General features: G+C 46.8%; 1 protein-coding gene across 6 annotated transcripts in view; it reads right to left on the bottom strand.

The window, feature by feature from the left end:
- TOM1L2 (target of myb1-like 2 (chicken)) overlaps positions 1-18768 on the bottom strand; it is a 135718-nt gene that overhangs the window by 57223 nt on the left and 59727 nt on the right. For all 6 annotated transcript variants that reach the window (XM_011952137.1, XM_011952138.1, XM_011952139.1 and 3 more), the window contains exons 2-3: positions 10904-10988; positions 2396-2474 (exon numbers count right to left, since the gene is read on the bottom strand). In XM_011952137.1, the coding sequence (XP_011807527.1) occupies positions 2396-2474; positions 10904-10988 (164 nt within the window). The remainder of the gene's footprint in view (positions 1-2395; positions 2475-10903; positions 10989-18768) is intronic.

Genomic DNA, 18768 nt, shown 5'->3' with positions numbered 1-18768 from the left:
GGCACCCTTCTCTCTAGGATTCTCTAAAACCTTCCTCCCAACTCAGGCAGTGGGGTGTTGGGGTCAAGGCAGATGGGAAGAAGTATGCTTTATTTTGTGAGAAGCAGGTGGGAAAGGCGAGGCTGCAATTGTGAGTAGGAAATAGAATTGGAAAAAGAGGCATAGGTCTGAGGAGTGGGGCAGCCTGGGGCTCCACTCCACTCTCAGAGCAGCAGTGGGCAGGAACCACTGCCTGCCTTTAGGGAAATACATGCTTAGTTTCTCCTGCACAGCAGTCCTCAAGGTCAGTGTGTTCCAGCCTGGCCTTGGAAGTGCCCTGGACAGAGATGCACGTGTCACAGAGCAGCCCCAAAGCCTATCTCAGCGGGAGATACAGGAGATCCTCCCTGGGCTGGCAAGAGCCACTTTAGGCCACCCTGCCAAATAGGACCCTGGCAGATTTGTCCCTATGGGTTGAAAGGCATGAAACATACAGTGGTAATTTTCCAGAATGAAGCCAAAAGCCATAGAGAAAGCAAAAGGGACCTCTAAGCAATCAGAAATGATGTTTAAGTCCACAAACGAAGACACAAGCAGAGAGCCCCTTAGGGCTTCTTACTAACTTATTTTGGGTAAATATTAACAATCTTGGTGGGTACAGATATGAAGTCAGGAAAGGGCCAGAGGAAACAGGAGGACTGAAAGAGACTAACAGAGTAAGTGAAGCCCTATCAGCAGACGCGAGACCATGCAAAGTGTGCTAGGATGGGGCCTCGGACGGCAGCCCTGTGCATTTCACAGGCCTCCCAAAGGCATGGCTGGGTTTGTAGTGAAGACCTAACCCACAGGAAAGGTCAAAGTGTCAAGCAGTGTCCATCATGCCCTGTTAGAGGAAGGCAAGTAAACGCAGAGTTCACTTTAGAAAAATTTTCATCCAACACTATTACCATGAAGTTGGGTGTGTAAATGGAGAAGTTTTAGATAGCAGTAAAATGCCCTGACATATTAGAGCTAATTCCCTGGTGATATGAGTTATTGAAAGCCATTCGTTTTGGGCATCACTCCTGGTTTAGTGGATGCTGTGGCTCAAATTCTGAGAAAATAAATAAATAAAAGCTTCAATTCCCTATTTCTCAACCAGTCTTTTCTCCTTTATTATTCAAATCCCAATTCCCTGGCAGAACTCTTTTAATAAGTTTTGGGGTTTCGCTTGGGCAAAAAATCCAAACAGGTTCTCTGCTTTAAAAGGAAACATAGTTGTTTTGGAAAAATAACCTACTATTTCAAAGCCCCAGAGAAGTCGACCTGGTGACCTGTTACAGTTTCTATTTTAAGAACTCACTGTGGCCCAGATTTTGCCACATCTGAAAAACTGTTAGTTCTCAAGACAGAAATAACACCTGAAGTCGTCTTTAAATTCTCTGACAGCTTTGGTAAGGGCAAAAATCTGGTTTGTTCCTTCCTGAAAAAAATCACTTGGCTGACTTTTTCAAGAGTCTTTGTAGCTATTTTCAGTTTTTACCCCATGCGAAAGACCACTTTATGATGGCAATCCATAGCTCGGTACCTCACTAGCTGTGAAGGCTGAGTAAACCTCCAGACCTCTCTGAGCCTCAGTTTCCTCATCCGTATGAGGGGGATAGTGAAATCTCTTTTGAATGGTGGTTGTAAACATCTTCATTAATGTCCAAAAAGCTCAGCACAGTCCCAGGCAGGGGCAGGGACATGTACTCAATAGGTGGACCTTTTTTTTTTTTTTTTTTTAAGACATAGTCTCACTCTGTTGCCCAAGCTGGAGTGCAGTGGTGCAATCTCAGCTCACTGCAACCTCCACCTCCTGGATTCAAGTGATTCTCCTGTCTCAGACTCCCGAGTAGGTGGGACTACAGGCACGCACCACCATGCCTGGCTAATTTTTGTAGTTTTAGTAGAGACGGAGTGTCACTATGTTGGCCAGGCTGGTCTTGAACTCCTGACCTTGTGACCATCCTGCTTTGGCCTCCCAAAGTGCTGGGATTACAGGTGTGACCCACCGTGCCTGGCCAACATTTTTATAAAGAGGAAACTGATATCTAGAGAAGGAGTTGGTCTCAGTCGCAGAGCAGGCTGGTGGCAGAAAAGGGACCCACCCAAAACCTTTAGCTCCTCTGCTCTGGTCTTCTGTACCTGACAGCACTGCACATACCTTATCTTCTCCTGGTATACATATACCAAACTGAAGCTCACTACTCCCTGTTTCAGAGGACAGGAAAACCCAAAGGTAATACCAGAAGGCTTTGCTGGACTCCAGTGGTCCAGGCACCAAGCCATTCAGAGGTTGTGCTGAGTGGGCGGAGGGAAGGCCCTGTGAGGGGGGCAAGGCCAGGAGCAAGGAGTTCCCCAGATGACTTCCCTCCGCAAGGAGAATAGCACTCACTGTTAATGCCAGCATCACCTCTCTGTAGTTCCGGTTCCCATTGAGCCGCTTCTTCAGGGCTCGAATGGCATCCTTTGGCCTGGAAAAAAGAACAGACATATAAAGATACTTACAATCTCACTTGAGGACACGATCCTGCAGATATGTGAACTAGCATATATGCAAGACTATTCACTGGCTGCAGCATGTTTGTAAATGTAAAAGACTGGGAACAAACTGAATGTCCATCAATACACAACAGGTTAAATAAAACCATTGACACAATGGAATACTATGCAGCTGCAAAAAAGGGATAAAGAAACTCATGTACCAATATGGACCAAACTCAAAGACATGTGCATGAAGTTCTTTGCATAACAGTGTACAAAGCTTGCTGTTAGTTGAGTTATAGAAGGAAAGCAAACGTACATAGCACACATGCCAGCGTAAGGAAGAGACTCTCTAGAAGGAGCTATAACAACCTGGTAACTGTGGCTGCCCCTAAGGAAGGGAACAAAAGGGGGAGGAAGGTTTTTCCCTGGACTGCCTTTTTGCGGACCTTTTGAATTCTGTATCACATGCAAGTATTACTTATTCAAAACCATAACTAACCCACTGGTGTGTGGGTACACAGAAGAGAGTTTTTCCAGAGAAACCATAAGAGAGATAGAGAGAGTGCCAGGTACTTGTGAGCCCTGGATGCCCGGCTCTTCCTGAATTCCATGGAACTCCTTTTCCCAGAGAAAGTTTAAGTGAGTCTCCCTAAAACCCAACAAGTTTTGTGTTTTTAGGTGACAGATCTGAGGTGGATTCCCAGAGAAAATCTTGTAGAATTATAAAGAGTACTCAGTTCACAAATGGGCCATGTCCAAAAGTTGGAGTGGAGTTGTTTGGAAGTTGGAGTGAGTTCTTCCTTAATTACTGTTATACCTTAGAGTTAGGATTCCCAGCCAGCCCTCTAAGTATACGTATTACGTGTAGGTCTTATGTCTAACATGTAATTTAATTTATTCTAACTCAGGATTCAACAAAGCTGTGGGCCTGGAGCTGCCCCTGGCACAAAGCCCCTGTGCAGACCCATTACCCTATGCTCTGAAGAGCCCCTAGTCCGGCTGTGGGCCAGCCCTTTGCTATCACACGTGGGTTCCAGCCTTCCACTAATCTATGTGTCAATATACTGGTCTTTCCCAGCTTGAATGTTTGTAAGTCAGGGATCTCCTATTCCTACAGTTTTAAAACATTTATACTCTATTTACCAAATGAAAAGGCCCCTTCAAATGTGTATGAGGAAGTTGAGGAAGGGAAAGGGTTGACGTTCTGCTAATCAGCTTAATTTAAGAGAAACTGGGCGGGCGCAGTGGCTCACGCCTGTAATCCCAGCATTTTGGGAGGCCAAGGCGGGTGGATCACCTGAGGACAGGAGCTCAAGACTAGCCTGGCCAACATGGTGAAACCCTGCCTCTACGAAAAAATACAAAAATTAGCTGGGGGTGGTGGCAGCTGCCTGTAATCCCAGCTACTTGGGAGGCTGAGGCAGGAGAATCACTTGAACCTGGGAGACGGAGGCTGCAGTGAGCTGAGATCACGCCATTGTACTCCAGCCTGGTGATAAGAGCAAAACTCCATCTCCAGAAAAATAAAAAAGAGAAAGTGTGCCCAGCACTGTGGCTCATTCCTGTAATCCCAGCACTTTGGGAGGCCGAGGTGGGTAGATCACTTGAGGTCAGTAGTTCAAGACCAGCCTGGCCAACATGGTGAAAACCTGTCTCTACTAAAAATACAAAAAAATTAGCTGGGCATGGTGGTGTGTGCCTGTAGTCCCAGCTACTCTAGAGGCTGAGGCAAGAGAATCACTTGAACCTGAGAGGTGGAGGTAGCAGTGAGCCAAGATCATGCCACTGCACTCCAGCCTGGGTGACAGAGTGAGACTTCATCTCAAAAAAAAAAAAAAAAGAAAGAAAGTGAAAGGAGCAAGGCTTCTGAAAGAAAATTTTAAAACACCCTGAATCACCTGTTTCCCCTTCCCAGCTTGACATATGGCTGCCCTGCAGGAATTCTTGGCCCCTGGGTCAAAGGGCTGATGAGACAGACACAAGGCTCCATGGGGACTGGGCCCAAGGCCAACTATATCTGTAGTATGGCTGCCATTTCCAAAAGGGGATGCTGATTTCTGCAAATACGGGACTTAACTGGCTCTCTGCTTTGAGGGCTATTTGTGGCCTGAGAGCTGATGAAATTCTGTGGCTACTGGCCAAGAGCATGGACTGATATCCTCTCTCCAAGGCTCTGCCAAACCACCGCTGTCCCTGACCCACAGCTGCCACAAACCTCAGTCCTATCTTTCTTCTGTCCTCTTGAACTTCCATGGAACAGGAAAATAGGAAGAGCGCCTCAGGGCTGCAATCACTTCTGGCTGGCGGAGGACCAGCACACTCAGGGCTCTCCTGGTGTGGGGGCCACAGGGTGGGAAATCAGACAGTCAGCAGGTTCCTGGATGAGGTTTAAAATGAAAATTCATCCACAGGCTCTGGGAAGTACTGGCTGAGAGTGATGGGTGAGCACAAAAGCAAGTATTTATCTCTCTCCCCGGGGGAGAAGCTTCAGAGAGGAGGATCAAAGTCATGTCAAAGGAATCACAAAGTTTCAAGAAGCTGTAGCAGATTAGATAGTGTGGAGTTGGAAACCAGGAGAAGAGACAGAAGCGTGTGTCAAGAGCCAAGAGGGAGCAGAAAGAAAGGATCAGGAAGAATCAGTGGCCTGTGTTGAGATGGCACCAAGCCCTAGCAGCTTTCTGGGGAAAGGTCAGGCTCCTCATGCAGTGCTCACAGCCTTGTGATCTGGCCTCTGGGCCATGATCAGGCTCCTCAAAGTCTCCCTGGACCCTAGACTTATAAGAACTCTTCCCTGATTCCCAAACAAGCCTCCTGTCACCCCTCCAGCCACAGCCTTTATAATGTCCTTCAGCTTCAGAACTACCCTCTGGAAAAGTTTTCTCCTCATCACCCCCAAGGAGGACACGGCTACCCCTCTGCCATCACTCGGAATACCCCCTCCCCATTATTATCTTGCTCTATTGCATGTCTTCAGTTTCTCCTCTGTGCCCTCTCCAGCTTAGAAGGTAGAACACAGAGAAAGATTCTATGAGCTGAGGAGGGTCCAGAGATGGCCATGAAAACAACCCAGGTCAGGCGGTCCTCATGAGAGCTGCACATCCGAGTCACCTGGAGTGCAATTCCCAAATCCGCAAGCTGTGACTTCACTGGGTAGATCTGGGGTGAGGCCTGGAAAACAGAGTCTAAAACAGTCCCAGCTGGGTGCTGCGGCTCACGCCTGTAATCCCAGCACTTTGGGAGGCCAAGGCAGGCGGATTACCTGAGGTCAGGAGTTCAAGACCAGCCTGGCCAACATGGTGAAACCCTGTCTCTACTAAAAATACAAAATTAGCCGGGCGTGGTGGTGCACACCTATAATCCCAGCTACTCAGGAGGCTGAGGCAGGAGAATTGCTTAAGTCTGGGAGGCAGTGGCTGTGGTGAGCTGAGATCGCACCATTGCACTCCAGCCTGGGCAACAAGAGCAAAACTCCATCTCAAAAATAAATAAATAAAAAGAGTCTCAGGTAGGTTATTCAGTCAGCCACTCCTGGTTAATGCCTGAAGGACTGTCACACAAGGCCTTAGGCATCTGCATTCCTCAGGCCGATGGTGATTTCAGCTCTGGACATTAGGGAAAGTCCAAGGAGAGGCCTTTGGGGCAGTTTACCAATCTGCACCCACCAGGGCCACAGCCTCCCACTGGTAAAGCATTGTACAAATACAAGAAGTATAGGCAGCACTTCAGTGGCTGCGGCCAGGTGAGCCTGTGCTTGGATCCTGCATGTGCCCTTCCAAGCTGTGCTGCAAGGCCTTTGGCAAGTGACCAAACTCCTCAGCCTCAGTTTCCTTAACACTGAAACAGACTGTCACTACCATATAGAACTGTTGGGGGGAGGGGGTGCTGCTTGTGATGAGGTACTGCAGGGCTGGACACAGGGCCTGGCACATGGCAAGTGCTCAGAGATGGCAGAGAGGGTAAGGGCAGTGAATCCACAGAGATCGTCACTAAGACTGGGCAGATAACTGACACCCAAATGAAACTGATGACAAAAGTCAAGGGCAATGGAAATCTTTAAAGGGAAATAGTAAATCCATATATATAGTATGAATATGAAGATACAGTTATGTAGCCAGATACTTCATATATATTTAGTCCTTTAATTCTCGTAACAACCCTATGAGATAGGTATTATTGGCAACCCCATTTTATAAATGAAACGGGACACAGACACAGGGAGATGAAGTAACTCACACAGGATAGCACAATAAGCGAGTGGTGACCTAGGACTGCTCCAGCCTGGGGTGTCCACCTTCCTCCCCTTTATCCACCTGCCTCATCTGGCTGATAACCTGGCACTCTGTAAGACTCCAGTCTGGTGTCACTTCCTCCAAGAAGGCTTTGCTGCCAAAAGTCCCAAAGCTGACCATTGCCACTGCACTAGTCTCTGTAGCTATACATAGCTTTTCTCTCTCTCCCTGCCCCCCACCCAGCACTTGTTATGCTGTGTTATGCTTATGTTTATATGCCTGTATTCCTCATCAGACTGTGAGTGCCTTAGAGACTTCACTCATTTATTCACTTATTTAACAAATATTTATTAACAGCTAATCAAATGCATTGTGCTAGGTGCTAGGGACAAAATGGTAAGTAAAACAGATGGAAATCCTGTCTTCATGGAGCTCACAGCCTTGTGGGGCTTGTAGGGCAAGACAGACACTAACAACCGTCCCACAGAACTCTAAGTTTAAACTGTGATGAACATCAGTACAACACAGGTTATGAAATCATACAACAGAGGACTTGTCCAAATCAGGAGGGAAGGGGGTTAGGGAAATGAGATTCAAACTGAGAGATCCAGTGAATGATGGGCTCTACTTAGTGAGAGAGGTGACAAGAACAGAAGGGACAGCAGGTCAGAGGCCCTTCAGGGAGGGCACAAAGGGGTGGGTGGGGCGCCCTACTGTCAGTCCAACTTGTGGGAGTTTCTTCCACTTAGGAAGAGATTTTTTTTTTTTAAGATATGGGGTCTCACCACATTTCCTAGGCTGGTCTCAAACACCTGGGCTCAAGCAATCCTCCCGCCTCAACCTCCTGAATAGCTGGGACTACAGGCATGAGCCACTGCACCTGGCTAGGAAGAGATTTTGAGACACCTCACAGCAGAAGCAAGGAGAAAACATTCTCAGGAATCACTGAGGTGCTCTCAGTCAAAAAGGTAGCAACAGGAGATTTAGCCACTTGAAGAGGAAGATGTGTGTGACCGACCTTCTGGGAATTGAGGATTTGAAAAAGAAGGCATGGCCCCTTCGGAATGAGGAAGCTCCTGGGGTTCCTGGGCTTCCTGCCCTCAAGCCATAGAGATATTTGAGCAATTCACTAGAAGATAAGAGTTGCCAACATATTTGTATATTGCTCAAATCTGTAGAGAATTTCAAGCTGGGCCCAGGAATGCGGAAAATTCAAGGAGCTGAAAGATCAGCAGGGTTGAAGAGCTCAAAGCAGATCTGCCAAGGGGTCTGGGGCTCCTCAGGAGAGTACTGGTTAGGGTTTTTACCCTAAGTGCCTCTGAAGGCCCTGAAGGCTTGTTGGCAAGGGATCAACTTGCTGGTTCAGCAGCAGGAAGGGACAGGAGGGAAGGGGCTGAAGCAGAGGTCCACCTCTAAGATAACGCGCAGACACCAGAGAATGCGGCACCTGACCCTGACTACCTTTCCAGCTGGATTCCAGACCCTCCCGCTCCCCCAACATCACCCTGTCTACCCTAGACCACTTGTATCCCTTGACACACTGGCCCTTTTGACGTCACCCTTGGCTACGGGACACATTTCTCCTGCCATCCCGGAAGACAGCCCCTCCACGAGGCATCTGTACCCACCTTTCCCTCTGGGACCACGGTATCAGGGACAGGCCTTGGCCACAGCCCTTCCCAGTCCTGCCAGGTGAGCCTTCAAGGGCGGGCTGGAACATTCACCTTGGCATCTTGCAGCTGCTATACCTCCACCCCTGGGGGTCAGTAAACATGGCTGGATGACTGGACAAACAAGTGAATGAGTGGTGTGTGAAGAGGACGTGAGGAAGGTAGCCACTCTGAGCCCGGTAAGGATGGGATTAGAGATGTGTAGTCCCTAACAACTCTCTGTGAGTCACATCTGTGTGCCAGGTACCAAGTTGATCACCTATATTTAGCTGGTGAAAATATGCCACCTTTCACCAAAGACTCCCACCTTTTCATCCAGTGCGGGCCACTGCCCCAACTCAAGTTCCCCGTGCAGTTCCCTGTCACATCTTCCAGGAACTTGGCTGGCAGCACAGATCTACTCCTGATCTCTGCTCCCCAGCCTGTTCCACCTCAGGAAACAGCAGCTCCATCCCACGGCTGTTCAGGCCCTGAACCTTGCAATTTCCCTTGACTCTTCATTCCTTTCCCATGTCTGCCAATTCCATCAGTTCTACCTTCTAACACATTCAGAATCCCATCACTTCTAACCATCATCTCACACCAGTATTACTGTGATGACCTCCTCACTGGGTTTTCTTTCTTCTTTTCTTTTTCTTTTTAGAGACAGAGTCTTACTCTGTCCCTCAGACTAGAATGCAGTGACACCATCCTAGTTCATCACAGCCTTGAACTCCTAGGTGTAAGCAATCTTCCTGCCTCAGCCTCGTACAGTGCTGGGATTACAGGTGCATGCCACTATGCCAGGCCATTGCTGGGTTTTCTGCATCTGTCCTTGGCCTGCCCCCAGCCAGACCACTCTGAACAAATAGACTGAGTGACCTATTTCCAATAAGAGTGGGACCATACCACTCCTCTGCTTGAATCTCCAAAAAGGTTGAAGCCAGAGTTGCTCTGGTTCTACATGGCCCTGCATTATCTGGATCCCCAATATGTCACTAACTTCCTCTCCAGGTACCCTCTTCTTTGACCACTCCACTCCGGGCCCATTAGCCACCTTGCTATTTCTCAAACACATCAGACACCCTCTGTCCCAGGACTTCTGGGTTTGCTGTTCCATGAGCCTTGACAGTTCTTCCCTTGTATAATCCTCACCCCCTACTCCCTCATCTCCTTTAAGTCTTTGTTCAATATCACCTTCTAAATGAGACTTTTCTGTTGTTTTGTCTTTTCTTTTTGAGACAGGGTTTTTCTCTGTCACCAAAACTGGAGTGCAGTGGCATGCTCATGGCTCACTGCAGCCTCGACCTCCTGGGCTCAAGTGATCCTCCCATCTCAGCCTCCCAGGTAGCTGAGACTACAGATATGCACCACCATGCCTGGCTAACATTTGTATTTTTTGTAAATACAAGATTCAACCGTGTTCCCCAGGCTGGTCTCGAATTCCTAGGCTCAAGCGACTAGCCCACCTTGGCCTCCCAAAGTGCTAGGATTACAGATGTGAGCCACCCAACCCAGCCAAGACTTTTCTTGATCACTCTATTTAAAATTACTAATTCCCAGCCTCCTCTCTCCCCATCTCCCTTCCACAGTCTTATCCTCACCTGACCAGGTTATATGTTTAATTATCTTGTTTATGGCCTGCCTCCCTAATACTCTAGAATGGTAGCTCCCCAACAGGAAGGAATCTATCTTGTTCACTGCTATGTCCTCAGTATTTACAATAGGCCTGGCACAAGGTAGTCATTCAAGAAACACTTGCTGCATGAAAACAGGACCAAGCTTGAGAGGCTGGTCCCCAGTTCACACATGGCAAGGCTAGAGTGACAGTGCTGAGATGCCAGCCCAGGGATGCCTGAGTCCCAGCTACTCTCCTTGCCACTCTGAAAATGGTTTAAGAGGGCATGGCTACAGTAAAGTAAGCGTTAGTGGTATGGACAGCGGGCTAAATACAGACCAATTTGGAGGAAGTACAAATCTAGTGCAGCTATAAAACAAAAGAAGAGGATACAGGAAATAACAACAGGAGCGGATCCAGCAGTGCAGGAATGCAGGAGGGGCAACATGGTCTAAGTCCACTCATGCTGCTTTCCCACTCCCGGCTGTGTCTGCTCCATGCCCTGGACCTCCCTCCATGGACACTGTGGTGCTTTTTGACTCCTGGCAAACCAGGGCAGAGACAGGCTGTGAAGGAGAGGCAGAGGCCAGGAAGGAGGGGAGGGAAGAGGTGACACTTGGGCTGCAGAGACTAATGGCCACTGGGAACCAAGTAATCAAGCAGCTTCATTTCTACTTGTGATTAAAAGCATGTGATTAAAAGAGGTGTCTCTGTTCTACCTCCAGCACTGCCACTGGGCAAGTGGGGGAGGGATGAAGACAAAAAGGACAGATAATTCAGAGTGTCAGCTTATTCTATGCCAAACCAAACAGACTAGAACACAAAACAAAAAATAAAACCTGCCACCCTCAGGCCCTGACAAGCTTTGAGTGGCCCCTAAAAGCTGAGAGAGGCTTCCCAGGAGAGGGGGGCACACGTACCCTTCCTCCGTCTCATTGATGATGTCACAGATCTCCATATTCAATGTCCAATCCTCACTTTGCAGGGAGCCATCTGTTGCCTTTTCTGTGAAATCAGAGAGAAAATGGGTTTACATTTCTCCTGGAATAAGTGGGCCTTGGCAGGAAATGGGAAGAGACCAGAACCACCACATTCTCATCCCAAGCAGATGGGCTGAGCCAACAGAGCCATTCTAGGAGTGCTATTATCACAAGAGAACACCCAGGAAAGGTCCTGGCCTGAAGGCTGGAGTTATAACTAGGTTCTTCATTCACCAAACTCTAGACTGAAAAGCTTATGACAGGCCTAAGCCATCAAAAATCACCCCAAACATGAGGATATTAGGCTTATGAACCCATAGAGTCTGGAGCCAAACTACCTACCAAACTAGGTTCAAATACAGGCTCTACTACTTACTAGTTGTGTGGTCTTGGGTAAATTACTTAACTTCTAGGTGCCAAAGCTAGTGAAAACAACAGTACTTACCTGATATATGTTATGAAAATTAAATGGGTTGATACACATGAAACACTTAGAACAGAGCCTGGCACACAGTGCTATACAGGTATTTGCTATTGGGATTATTAAAAATCAATTGCTGTAGTTAAAAACTACATTTCAGATAAGGGGAAGAAAGAAAGGACCATCGGTTATCAAGCCACTGTAGGTATGGTGTTGGGTGCTTCATGTACATTATTTTATCTCATCCACAAAATGACTTTCTGACCATTCAGTGAGGAAAGGACAGTATTTTCAACAAATGGTGCTGTGAAAATTGGATTGCCACATGTAAAAGAATGAACTTGGGCCCTTTATCTTACAACATATACAAAAATTTACTCCAAATGGATCAAAGACATAAATGTGAGCTCAAACTAAAAAATGCCTAGAAGAAAACATAGTGAAAAAGCTTCATGACACTAGATTCGGCAATCATCTCATGGATATGACACCAAAAGCACAGGCAACAAAAGAAACATTTTGAACTACATCAAAATAAAAACTTCTAGGCATCAAAGGACACAACAGAGTGAAAAGGCAACCTGCAGAGGAAGAAAATATTTGCAAAATTATAAATATGATAAGGGGTTAATATCCAGAAGATGTAAGTAACTCCTATAACTTAACAACAAAAAACCCCAAACTATCCAATTAAAAAATGGGAAAGGACTTGAACGACATTTCTCCAAAGAAGATATACCAATGGCTAACAGGTATATGAAAAGAGGTTCAACGTCACTAAGCATTAGGGAAGTGCAAGTCAAAACCACAATGAAACATCACCTCACGCCCATTAGGATGGCTCCTATCAAAAAAGTAGAAAATAACAAGTGTTGGCAAGGATATAGACAAATTGGAACCTTATTACACTTTTGATGAGAATGTAAAATAGTACAGCTGCTATGGAAAACAGGATGGTAGTTAAAATACAGAATTACCTGGCAAGGCGCAGTGGCTCATGCCTGTAATCCCAGCACTTTGGGAGACCAAGACGGACGGATCACCAGGTCAGAAGATCAAGACCATCCTGGCTAACATGGTGAAACCTAGTCTCTACTAAAAAAAGTATAAAAAATTAGCCGGGCTTGGTGGCGGGCACCTGTAGTCCCACCTACTCAGGAGGCTGAGGCAGGAGAATGGCGTGAACCTGGAAGGCGGAGCTTGCAGTGAGCCGAAATCGCACCACTGCACTCCAGCCTGGGCGACAGAGCAAGACTCCATCTCAAAAACAAAACAAACAAACAAACAAAACACAGAATTACCCTATGATCTAGCAATTTCACTTCTGAGTATATACCCAAAAGAACTGAAAGCAGGGCCTTGAGGAGATATTTGCAGAGTCATGTTCATAGCAGCAATAGTCACAACAGTCAAAAGATTTGTAAACAGCCTGTGTCCATCAGCTAATGAATGGATAAGCCAAATGGGTATACATAAAATGGAATATTATTCAGCCTTAAAAAGGAAGGAAATCCTATTGCATGCACAAAATGGCTGAACCTTGAAGGCCTTGTGCTAAGTGAAACAAGCCATTCACCAAGACAAATATGAGATGATTCCACTTATATCAGGTACCTAGAAGAGTCAAATTTAAAGACAGAAAGCAGAATGGTGGTTGCCAGAGGCTGTTGGGGGGTCCAGGGGAATGAGGAGTTATTGTTTAATGAACACAGAATTTCAGTTTGGGGAAAATGAAAGAGTTCTGGACATGGGTGTGGATGGTTGCACACAATGCGAACATACTTAATGCCACTGAACTATACACTTTAAAATGGTTAAAATGGGCCAGGCAAGATGGCTCACACCTGTAATCTCAGAACTTTGGGAGGCTGAGGCAGGAGGGTTACTTGAATCCAGGGTTTGAGAACAGCCTGGGCAACATAGCAAGACATTGTTTCTACGAAAAATTTAAAAATTAGCTGGGTATACTAGCTTGTACCTGTGGTACTAACTACTAATGAGGCTGAGGCAGGAAGATTGCTTAAGTCCAGGAGTTTGAGGCTGCAGTGAGATATGACTGAGCCACTGCATTCCAGCCTGGGTGACAGAGTAAGACCCTGTCTCTTAAAAAATTTTTTGTTTAATGGTTAAAATGATAAATTTAATGTTATGTGTATTTTAAAAACCACCACCAAAAAAGACAGAAAAATTACACACAGGTCAATGAACTGTTGGTAAGGGAGTAGCAGGGTAGGGATCAGAGATCATTTGGGTCTGTAGTCTCCTTCGACAGGAAACCCGGGGCCTGCAGAAGCAAAGGGAAAGGTCCCGGGGCTCAGGATCCTCAGTGGTAGAGCTAGGACCAGAGCCAGGGTCACTTGACTCCCTTAACCCTCTGGGCTGTGAGCTCCGGGAGGGCAGGGACTAGGTCTGTCTTGCCTTCCACTGGGTCCCTAGTGCCCAGCACTTGGCAGCAATGCAATGCATTTACATCAGATGAATGACCGAATTAGCATCCCTTCCTCTACGCTGCGGATCTCAGCCCTGGCTGCACATGAGAACCACCTGGGGAGCTTCTAGAGCGCACCAATACCTGAGCCTCATGCCCCAGAGGTACTACTTTGAATGGTATGGGGTGGGATTCAGGGATGATGATGATGATGATGATGATGATGATGACAATGATGATTATTTGAGACAGAGTCTTGCTCCATTGTGCAGGCTGGAGTGCAGTGGCATGATCTCGGCTCACTGCAACGTTTGCCTCCTGGGTTCAAGCAATTCTCCTGTCTCAGCCTCCTCAGTAGCGGGGATTACAGGCATGTGCCACCATGCCTCGCTAATTTTCGTATTTTTAGTAGAGATGGGTTTTGGCATGTTGGCTATACTGGTCTCAAACTCCTGACCTCAGGTGATCCACCAGCCTCAGTCTCCCAAAGTGCTGGGATTATAGGCACGAGCCACCGTGCCCAGCCCCCAACACTCTTGATGGTTGGGGAGGCAGATCATTTGGCTGTTTTCTCCTCCATTCTCACCAAAAGGATGTTGCTGAATGCAAAATGCTAAAACCAGTCCTCTTTTGCCTTCTGGTGTTGGCTGCTTCTGAAGTCACTATATTTAACATCAAAGTGCAGAAAGCGGCAGCCAAAAAGCCAAGCCGCTGGATTGCGAGGCTCCTCCAAATAGGGCTGCCTTAGGTTTCAGAGAGCATGGGAGGGTGGGTGGGCAGAAAAACCATGCTCAGAGCCAGCACTATCACTGCTGTCAGTGTCAAGGCTTCAGGGCATCCTGGCCTGGGTTCTACCCCAGGCGAGAGAAAATGCCATGGCAACGGCATAAGGATGCTATGGTGCTCTCGCACTGAAGATTTAATGGGAGCTGTATCTGATTACCTGAGCTCAGGCCTGCCCTGCCCTGTCCAGTCCAGCCCAGCCTGGCCCGCCCTACCCAGCCTCTTTCCCAGCCCAGTCCTTGGCCATTAGCATATCACCAGAGAGGTCAGCACTTTACAATTATCCGTCCAGAGGGCTGGCTGGTGGGAATGACTTGCCCCACTGCTCCCTAGAGCACTCTGTTCCTGCTGTTGCACCAGGTTTTATTTTAGGTTTTGACGATTTAGGTGACAAAATAAATGAGACTGAACTTTGCTTTCCTCTGGCCTGGGGACAGGACTGTGAGGGAGCCCACATTGAGTGGCCTTAGTTCCAGAGGCAATCAGATCCAACTTTGCTCTTGATTAGCTGGAAATTATTTTATGAAGAGAAAAATCAGAACTGATTTGAGCTCCTCTGTCAGCCTTACTTCCCTCATCTGTTTCAGTAGAGCTAAATATCCATGGTTGTGTTTGTGTGGCATTTTCTGCAAAATGAAAAGAAAGAAGCATTCTTTTTGGGTTGGTTCTTTATAATCAAAATGAGTATATATCTTTCAGCTTGAAAACTCGCATCCCAGTAATTGAATAGAATGCGCTGACCCTGAGGATAAGTTATCATGCCTTTGAACCCTTCCCCAGTATCATAAGAGGAAAGGAGAGGGTGAATATAAGGTTAATGGATTCTGCTGCTAAACCGAACTTGGAAATGAGGTTTCATTGATTTAATATTTCCTCTATTAAGCCTCCCAAGACTGTATCCCTTGTGGCCCTAACAAAGTGCAATCTCCGTACTTTCTTCTCCATGAGAGTCTGTGGCACAGCTTGAGTTCTGTGAAGGGGAGAGACAACTACCCCCTGGCCAGCTGTCCTCTCCCATTCCTGGCTCAAAAGAGCAGCAAGCCCAGGCCCGCAGGCAGAGCTGCTTCCATCAGGATAAGTCTCCTCCTGAGGAGGCTGCTGGATTTATGGCTGCAGACATGCCCCTACTGTGTGTGACCCAGGTGGTGAGTCATTCTTCTGGGAGTGGACACCTTGAAGAGGAGGGGTGTTCAGAGACAGCTGCAGGAAGAGCAGGGGCAGGAGGCAGGCACCATTTCACCACTGCAGGCTCCCAGCACACCTGGGGCTCATTCTGCCTCTGGATAAGCCATAGGGTGACAGAGGACACTGCTGTCTCAGTGACTACATTGTGTCCACCCCCTTAACCTTCCTGGAGCCTCTGCCCTCAGTCTTTTCTTCTCTAGACTAAACGGATGGTGCCTACCACCACCTCCATTCTTCCCAGCCCTGCCTGCCCTCCCTCAGGGGGCTCTGATTTCCCTGATAGTCCCAGGTCTGCTCCTTGCTGGCTTTATGACTTTTACTCTCTTTTCCACATGCATGAAAAGGGCAGGGAGCAGGTAGGGCATCTCTGGGGCCTATCTGGCTCTTAACCATTGCTGACATGCATTCTCATCCCTTCCTCTCCTCCTCCACTTTCCCCACCTTGTAGACAAGTATCAAATACTGCTTCGGTATCTGCCAGCCTGGTGCCATCTGAGGACTGACTTTGGTTAGATTTCTCCAAATCTCAAGAGCCTCCAAGCCCCTGCCCAGTCCTCTGCCTGTGTATTGCATTCATCTGAAGTCAGATTCTTACTATTTGCAGGTGGGGTTGCTTTCTCAGAGCAGGGGCTTGGAGGCACCTGGGTGGTCAAAAGTCTTTAAGTGCCAAGTGTGATGAATAAAGAGAAAAGGTTAGGGATATATCTTTTACAGGTAAAAAAATTTAAAAAGAGCAGTAAATAAAACAATGAGGCTTTTTAATGCAGTCAGAAGACTGTTGCACAAATGTTTTGAGCAAAAGCTATATTTTTGAAGTGTGCTGTCACTGCTCGTAAAGTATAGCTTTTGTTTGGATGTGTGAGTTCTATCTAGTATGTTACGTCAAAAACAAGTGTCACTTCACCATAACTGCATCCAGTAAAACAAGGATACTTCCAGCCTGTACAGAGGTCTTCCATGTTATTATCCGAGTATGAGCAGAAGCGTGGATTGTATGAAACTTTTATTAAAATAGTGGTGATGGTATCCTTTCACGAACTGAGAGTTAGGATGGGGCAGTTTCAGAATTCCTCCAAGATACTAACTTCAGATCCAAGCTCAGACTTTGCCAGCAGGTGAGACTATATCACGCAAATGCCCAGTCTTTAGAGACAGAACTAGGATCAAATATTGGTACCACCAATTCAATGATGGGATCCTGGCTTACCAGGTGTGAAGTGCTATCCCACTGTGGTTTTGTTTTGTATTTCTCTAATGACTACTGATGTTGAGCATTTTTTCATGTCCTTTTTGGCCATGGTATATCTTCTTTGGAGACATATCTATTCAATTTTTTTTGCCCCCCCGACCCCTTTTTTTAAGAGACAGGATCTCACTTTGTCACCTAGAATGGAGTGCAGTGGCCAAATCACAGCATCATAGCTCACTGCAATCTTGAAGTGAGCTCAAGCAATCCTCCCACCTCAGCCTCCCAAGCAGCTGGGACTTCAGGCATGCACCACCACACCTAGCTAATTTTTTTTAAAAAATTTATGTGAGATGGGGTCTTGCTATGTTACCCAGGCTGGTCTTGAACTCCTGGCCTCAAATGATCCTCTTGCCTTGACCCCCGAAAGTGCTAGGATTACAGGCATGAGGCACAATGCCTGGTCCCATTTTTAAACTGAGTAGTTTTTTTTTCCTTTTGGTTGTTAAGCTGTAAGAGTTCTTTACATATTCTGAATATTAATCCCTCCTATTTTATTGTTTTCTTTTTGCTCTCTTGATAGTATCCTTTAATGCACAAAAGTTTTAAATTCGGATTGTCCCATTTATCTATTTTTTCTTTTGTTGCCTGTGGTTTTGGTGTCATGTTTCAGAAATCTTTGCTAAATCCAACGGCATGATTTCCACTTTTTGTTTTAAGATTTTTTTTTGAGATGGAGTCTTGCTCTTGTTACCCAGGCTGGAGTGTAGTGGCGCAATCTTGGCTCACTGCAAGTTCTGCCTCCCAGGTTCATGCCATTCTCCTGCCTCAGCCTCCTGAGTAGCTGAGACTGCAGGCACCCGCTACCACGCCAGGCTAATTTTTTGTATTTTTAGTAGAGACGGGGTTTCACTGTGTTAGCCAGGATGGTCTCAATCTCCTGACCTCGTGATCTGCCCGCCTTGGCCTCCCAAAGTGCTAGGATTACAGGTGTGAGCCACTGTGCCCGGCCTATTTTAAGATTTTTATAGTTTTCCCTTCCCTCTTATGTGTAGGTCTTTGGTCTGTTTGGAGTTCATTTTTGCATATAGTATAAGATAAGGGTCCAACTTCATTCTTTTGCATGTGGATATTCAGTTTTCCAAGCACCATTTGTTGAAAAGACTGTCCTTTCCCCTCTAAATAGTTTTGGCACCCTTGTTGAAAATCAATTGACCATATATGGGAGAGTTTATTTCTGAGTTCTCTACTTTATTCCATTGGTCCATATGTCTTTCCTTATTCCAATATCACAATGTCGTGATTATTATAGTTTTGAAGTAAGTTTTGAAATCAGGAAATGTGAGTCCTCCAACTTTGTTCCTTTCAAAGGTTGTTTAGGGCCAGGCACGGTGGCTCACACCTGTAATCCCAACACCTGAGGAGGCCGAGGTGGGGGGATCACATGAGGTCAGGAGTTTGAGACCAGTCTGGTCAACACAGTGAAACCCTGTCTCTACTAAAAATACAAAAATTAGCCAGGTGCGGTGGCTCATACCTGTAATCCTAGCATTTTGGGAGGCTGAAGCGGGTGGATCATGAGGTAAAGAGATGGAGACCTTCCTGGCCAGCCAACATGGTAAAACCTCATCTCTACTAAAAATATAAAAATTAGCTGGGTGTAGTGGCACACACCTGTAGTCTCAGCTACTCGGGAGGCTGAGGCAGGAGAGTTGCTTGAACCCAGCAGGCGGAGGTTGCAGTGAGCCGAGATCGCGCCACTGTACTCCAGCCTGGGCGACAGAGCGAGACTCTGTCTAAAA

Source organism: Colobus angolensis, unplaced genomic scaffold, assembly GCF_000951035.1.
Source record: "Colobus angolensis palliatus isolate OR3802 unplaced genomic scaffold, Cang.pa_1.0 Scaffold335, whole genome shotgun sequence".
Taxonomy (NCBI): Eukaryota; Metazoa; Chordata; class Mammalia; order Primates; family Cercopithecidae; genus Colobus; species Colobus angolensis.
This window is presented reverse-complemented; position numbering and strand designations above follow the sequence as displayed.